This window comes from Zosterops lateralis (assembly GCF_965231275.1).
Source record: "Zosterops lateralis genome assembly, chromosome: 28".
NCBI lineage: Eukaryota > Metazoa > Chordata > Aves > Passeriformes > Zosteropidae > Zosterops > Zosterops lateralis.
The window spans coordinates 4,786,128-4,792,127 of record NC_139788.1 but is presented as its reverse complement, the minus strand read 5'-3'; the positions used below and the strand labels follow the sequence as shown (position 1 = coordinate 4,792,127).

At 63.4% G+C, this 6,000-nt stretch overlaps 1 protein-coding gene across 1 annotated transcript in view; it reads left to right on the top strand.

Annotated features, from left to right (window-relative positions):
• The first annotated feature begins 4,165 nt into the window (after window positions 1–4,165).
• The window catches only part of ARID1A (AT-rich interaction domain 1A), a 53,152-nt gene continuing 51,317 nt past the window's right edge, over window positions 4,166–6,000 (top strand). Inside the window, exon 1 of the mRNA XM_083879586.1 lies at window positions 4,166–5,314. Coding sequence (XP_083735712.1) covers window positions 4,220–5,314 — 1,095 coding nt within the window. The 5' untranslated portion in view covers window positions 4,166–4,219. The remainder of the gene's footprint in view (window positions 5,315–6,000) is intronic.

The window sequence follows — 6,000 nt, the reverse complement described above, 5'->3', positions numbered from 1 at the left end:
TGCATTTCCTCGAGTCAGGCCGAGTCCACTTTCCTGCCTTAAAATGCATCCAAAGTTTCGCAGCTCGCTGTCAGATGTCACCAGCGGGCTCTCGCGGGGCGCCCGAGCCGGGGCTCGCTCCCTGCCCGGGGGAACCTGGCGTGGGAAGCAGCAAAACCCCCGGAAAATCCACGCCTGCCTATGAGCTGAGCTGCTGCATTCAGCCAAGGGACAGTTACAATGGCACTCACAGCGCAGAGCCATTGTGTCTCCCCAGAAAGCGAGATTATACAATATTTTAGCATTATGTTGAAGTGGATAAGTGAGCGTTGTCTCACATGATGCCCAGCAAACAAATAATTCAAATCATATCCATCTTAGTGGTGATGGAGCCACAAGGAGAGTGCTTAACCCAGATACAACAGCAGCTCAAACACTGCAAGGAATAGGCTGGGCGAATATAAACATTGACAGGAAATGTGATTTTCTTTAGGAAAAACCCTATAAGAGAAGCTATATACAGCAAATAACCCTCCCGGCTCCATTCCATCTTTTACAGGGCGCCCCATGGATTATAATAGATGGGTCTCTTGTTCTCGGTGCCTCTCGGTGCAGGGGAAGAGCATCCTTCCCCAACAGCTCCATCCATTCCTGCCCAGCTCCCTTCGCTCGCTCAGACTTTATCACGGGAGCTGCAGCCGGCTCCGGCAGCCGGATCCAGTCCGTGTTTGTAGCCAGGGAAAGGCTGGATAATGATAACTTGTGTGTGCGAGCTGAGCCGAGGCAGCGCTGACTTTAGTCCGGTTTCCATGTCAACGATTCAGTCCATATTTGCCATCACACAGTTGGCAGAACCCGATTTTTTTTTTTTTCGTGGAGGGGGGAGACACTACTCCTGTTTCTAGTACTCTAATCTAGACCAGGTTTCCTAAACTGCCTTAGTGCTGGGTTAAATGGCACGGCCACCTTCATGAAGGAGACTTCCAGTCAGGAGGAGGCAGCGCGGTGGCGGTGGCCTGCAGGGCCATGTGAGCGCTGCTTTCCCAGCCTATCTGAGAGCCGGGAGCCGGGCCGGGCTGAGGGAAGCGTGCTCGGCACTTGGGGACACGGGGACACGGGAGCACGGCCGCCGCTGCCGGGCGGGGATGGCTCCGCCTGGGAAAAGTGAGGATGTGCTGCAGGGAGAAGTCCCTGCCGGTCCCGATGGATGGTGGCGACATCCTGGGACAGCGGGACCGGCGGGAAGACTTTCAGCTCTTAGGTGGCAATGTTGTTAAGAGCTGTGCTGTCATCTGCTTCCCAGTCCTCATGGCTGGGAACTCACTGAATGCCTCAGTATCGAGTAAAGTGCCAGGGCCTCATTGATGAGGCGTATTCCAAAATCTGCTGCAGCTTTCACAAACATTTGGTAAAGTGAGTGTCTCCTCATTGTGTGGGTGGCTGGGGAATCCAGGCTGCTTTTCACATTACTACCAACACCGGGTTTCATAGTCTGACATAATGCTCCTTGGAGGGGGTTCCAAGAGACCAACACAGGTAGAGAGGTGTGAGCTCAGGATCTTTGCCTGGATGCGCCTGAGCTGCCTCCCAGGCTCCTGAAGTGAAGTGGTTAAACTTTTGGTGATGCTTGGTGACATGGTGGGGCTTTACTCCCTGAAGCAGATGTATCTTTGGGGCTGGGAAGGTGGGTGCTTGAGATGGTTCTGGGATTACATGGCAGAATTCTCTCCAGTTTGTGCTTTTTAAAGTTTAGTGCAAATGAAATACCCAAGGAACAGTGTTTTGGTGCTGTGGGGTACCATGGACATTAATAGAACACTGGGCTTCATGTTTGAGAGTCTAGCCTGATACTGGAGGAGTTATCCCTCTCTTCTCCTTTGTCTTTCCAGAACCTACGATTTCATCAAACAACTCCTCTGATAGAGGATGTAGATCAATTTTCATTCCAGCACGTTCCACAGTTTCCAAAGTCTTCTGAAGAACAATATCTTGGTGTTTTTCCTTCTCTGTGGTCCATACACATCTTAATAAAGCCACAGGCCTCCCATGTGAGATTTCAGCATTGTACTGGGCCTTCAACTCTTGTGAAGGCCTTGAGTACTATCACAATACCAATATCATCATTTATTACCCATTTTTTCCTAATAGTTTATTTACAGCTGAGGAGAAAGGCTGACCAGCCAATTTGCTGGATGGGATCTGCTCCATGTTGCACAGTCAACTGTGCAGGCTGAGAAATGGCAAAGGTGCTTTGTTTGGAGCCTGAGGGACAGTTTGTTGCTCTAGAAAACATTTAGAATTTTCCTATTTATCACCATATCCCACCTCCCTTCCCACTTTCCAGCTTTGGAATAGCCCCTTTGTTCCGCCACCTGCACTCTAGATGATAAGTATTTCATATTATAAGTTTTTTAATGGGTGTGAGGGCTGAGTTGCTGTCAGTAGACACTGACACCTTCACTTGATCCCCAGCACACACGGAGGTGCTGGCAGGGACCCGGTCCTGCTGCCCAAGGCTTTGCCTCCTGTGCTGGACTTGCCTTTGCTCAGCTCCAGTGGGATTCCAGTGCTGTGTCCCACTGGGTGCTGGGCTGGGGCTGAGGCCTGTTTGTTGTCACTGCACAGGGGTCACTTCTGCCACATTATCTGTTTTGTGGTGATCTAAAATGGCAGCCTCAGACCTCAGAGTGTCTTTTGGCTCCCTACCCACTCTTTTCTGATGTTTTCCACTCTTTTCTGATGTTTTCTCTCATCTTAAAGTTGTATTCACTTCAAGTTTACTTTTCCAAGTATTTCTATATTCCAGAGGAACAGCAGTACACAGGCCCCAGGCCTAACCCACACCATCCCTGCCATTTTTACCAGACCTCCACGTCCTGATTTCTAAGAACTCGGTATTTATAACCCAAATAACTCATCTTTTTCTCCCTCCCGTGTCCTGCTGCAGCCCGGCACCACCTGAAGTTAAAGAGGCAGGTTCAGCCCCCGCTGGCACAGGCCAGGCTGTGTCCAGGACGGAGCTCCAGGTCCATCGCTCTCCTCCCTCGCACCGCTCTGCCAAGGCCTCGGGGATGGAGGAGGTGGGAATCTGGGTCTGAAAGGGTTGCAGAAGAGCATGGCCCAGTTCCCAGTTCACCTCTTGACAGCCGGGGAGCTCCAGCACAGCGCTGGGCTCCGAGTGCCAGCACATCCTGTCCCATTGCCCAACGTGTTGTGTCTAGATGCGCTCAGGTGGTTTTGGATCTGGGAATTCCTGGTTCCGTGCCCACCGCCCTCGCCTTGGCAGGAGAGGCAGGGGAGCCGGACTTTCTTGGATTGTCCGCGCGTGCAGTCACAGCCCTGGCGCGCCGCCAACGCCTTTTCCAGAGGGACACGGCCAAGCGGAGAGGAAATGACAACCGCTAACAGCTCGCAGAGGGCTTAATTCTAAATGGAATTTCTAGGGACAAAGAAGAGGCGCTTCGGTAACCCACGGGCAGAAACCCCCGGGCCGGCGGGCGCTGAGCGGCCAGCACGGCCCCGGAGGGCTCCGGCCGCGGGACATCGCCCGCCGCCCCCGGGGATCGCCCCGGGCGGCTCGGGCCGCGGCGGGGGAGCGCTGCCCCCCGGCCCCCGGCTCCGCCGATCCGCCGCGGGTTTTGCGGGCGGCAGCTCCGCGCCGGCGGCGGCCGGGGCCGGCCCGCTCCTCCTTTGTGACGGGGGGGAGGCTCCGCTCCGGGCCGGGCTGCGCTCCGCTCCGGGTTTGGCAGGCGGCCGCGGCGCTGGGTAAAATGGCAGCGCTGAGCCTCGTGTCGGACTGAGCCCGCTCGGCCGAGCAGAGTCGGAGCTCGCCCAGCCCGGCCCCGCCGCCGCTCGGCCCCGCTCCGGGGACGGCGCCCGCCCGCCCGCCGTGTCCCCCCTCCCTCCCTCCCGCCTCTCCCGCACCGGGAGCCCCGTCCCGGGTCCCCCCCCACCCCCCCTTTCCTCCTCCTTCCCCCCCACTCCCTCCTCCTCCCCTTTCTCCGCCGGCTGCAACCGAGGAGGTACAGCGGGGCCAGGCCCCGGGAAGCCCAGCCCAGCGGAGCCCTCCCCGCCTCGCCGAGCAGGCCGGGGGGGAATGAGCCCCCGCTGCCCTGAAGAGCCGCCCGCCGCCGCCTGAGCGGGGAGAGCAGAGCAGCGAGGCCTCACGCCGGCCGGCCAGGCAGGGAGCAGCTCGGGGGGACCGGTCCGGGGGGGTGGCCGGGCGGGGAGGGGGGGGATCATGGCTGCTCAGGTCGCCCCCGCCGCCGCCAGCAGCCTGGGCGCCCCGGCTCCATCCGAGCTGAAGAAAGCGGAGGCGCAGCAGCGGGATTGTCCCCCGGAGGAGGCGGGGGGTGAGGCGGCGGCGGCGGAGCGCGGCGAGAAGCAGGCGGAGAGCGAGGGCCCGTCGGGGAAGGAGCTGCAGGACGGGGCCGAGAGCAACGGAGGGGGCGCAGGGGCCGAGTCCGACCTGAAGAGCTCGAACGGGAACCCGGGCCCCAGGCCCGCCGCCGCCGCCACCCTGAACAATAACCTCCCGGAGCCGCCCGGTGGCGGCGGCGGCGGCAGCGACGGGGTGGGGGCGCCGCAGCCGCCGCCGCAGCAGCAGCAGCAGCCGCCCCCTTCCCACCCGGCCGCCTTGCCCCCGCCAGCCTACGGCTTCGGGCAGCCCTACGGCCGGGGCGCCGCCGCTGCCTTCCACCAACATGGCGGACAACAAAGCCCTGGCATGGCAGCGCTGCAGAGCGGGGGCCTGGAGCAGAACTACCCGGGGCCGGCGGGAGCCCCCGCGGGGCCGCCCCCTCCGCAGAACTCGCACGGCGCCGGGGCCGAGCACGGCTTCCCCAACCACCAGTACAACTCCTACTACGCGGCCGGGCGCAGCGCCGGCTCCTACCCGCCTCCCCCCCAGGCCTACGCCCTGAGCTCCCCCCGGGGCTCCGCGCCGCCGGCCGCCAAGTCCCCCGCGGCCGCCGCCGCCGCCGCCGCCTTCCAGCAGCAGCAGCAGCGCTTCGGGGTCATGGGTCCCTCGGCCGCCGGCGGCGCGGGAGGAGGGGGCACCACCCCGCAGCCCACGGCCACCCCCACCCTCAACCAGCTCCTCACCTCCCCCAGCTCCGCCCGCGCCTACCAGGGGTACCCCGGGGGCGACTATAGCGCCGGGCCGCAGGACGGGGCGGCCGCCGCCAAGGGCACCGCCGACATGGTCTCGCAGTACGGCGGGGGCAGCGGCCAGGGCTGGGCAGCGGCCGGCGGGGCCCCGCCGAGGAGCCACCACGCGCCCATGAGCCCCGGGAGCAGCGGCGGCGGGGGACAGAGCCTCGGCAGGAGCCAGCAGGTACCGGCCGGGCCGGGGGGGGGGGGTCCGGGCTCGGGGCCGGGCGGGGGGCGCGGGGCTCGGGGGGCTCGGGGTGGCGGCGGCCGCTCTCCCGCGGGTTCCCCCCGCCGGGCCGGCGCTGCCGGGCGCTGCCATTGTCTGTGCTGCTCGCTCTCTCTAAAATGGCTGCCTCGCCGCCTTCCCTTCCTCCTCCTCCCCGGCCTTTGTGCGGGGCTCCCGGGCCCGCCGCCGCCGGGCTCCCCGCCGCCCCGGGGGGGCTCTGCCGGGGCCGGGGCTCGGGGCGGGCGGCGAGGCCCCGGCGGGGCCGGGCGCGGGGGGCCGGGGCGGCGAGGGGCGCGCCCGGGACAAACCACGGCCCCGGCGGCCCCTCCGCCCTTCCCGCGGCCCCGCGACCCCCGGCGCCGGCCCGGGGGGGTCCCGCGGGGTCCGGAGGGGTCCGGCGGGACGGGCAGGGCCCGCCGGGGCCGGCGGGGCCGCGGGGCCCGCGGGAAGGGCGGAGAGGCCGCGGGCCGGGGCGGGAGCGCTGGCGGGGAGCTGGGCGATGGGAGCAGCGAGTGCGGATCGCTTGGGTTTGGGATTTGAATTATGGAGGTAAAATCCTTCTGTCAAAGCCAGGAGACAGTTGGTCTTAGGTTGACATCCCATCTGTGATCTGATTGGCTCCCCATCCCCTGCTCTTGGCCATT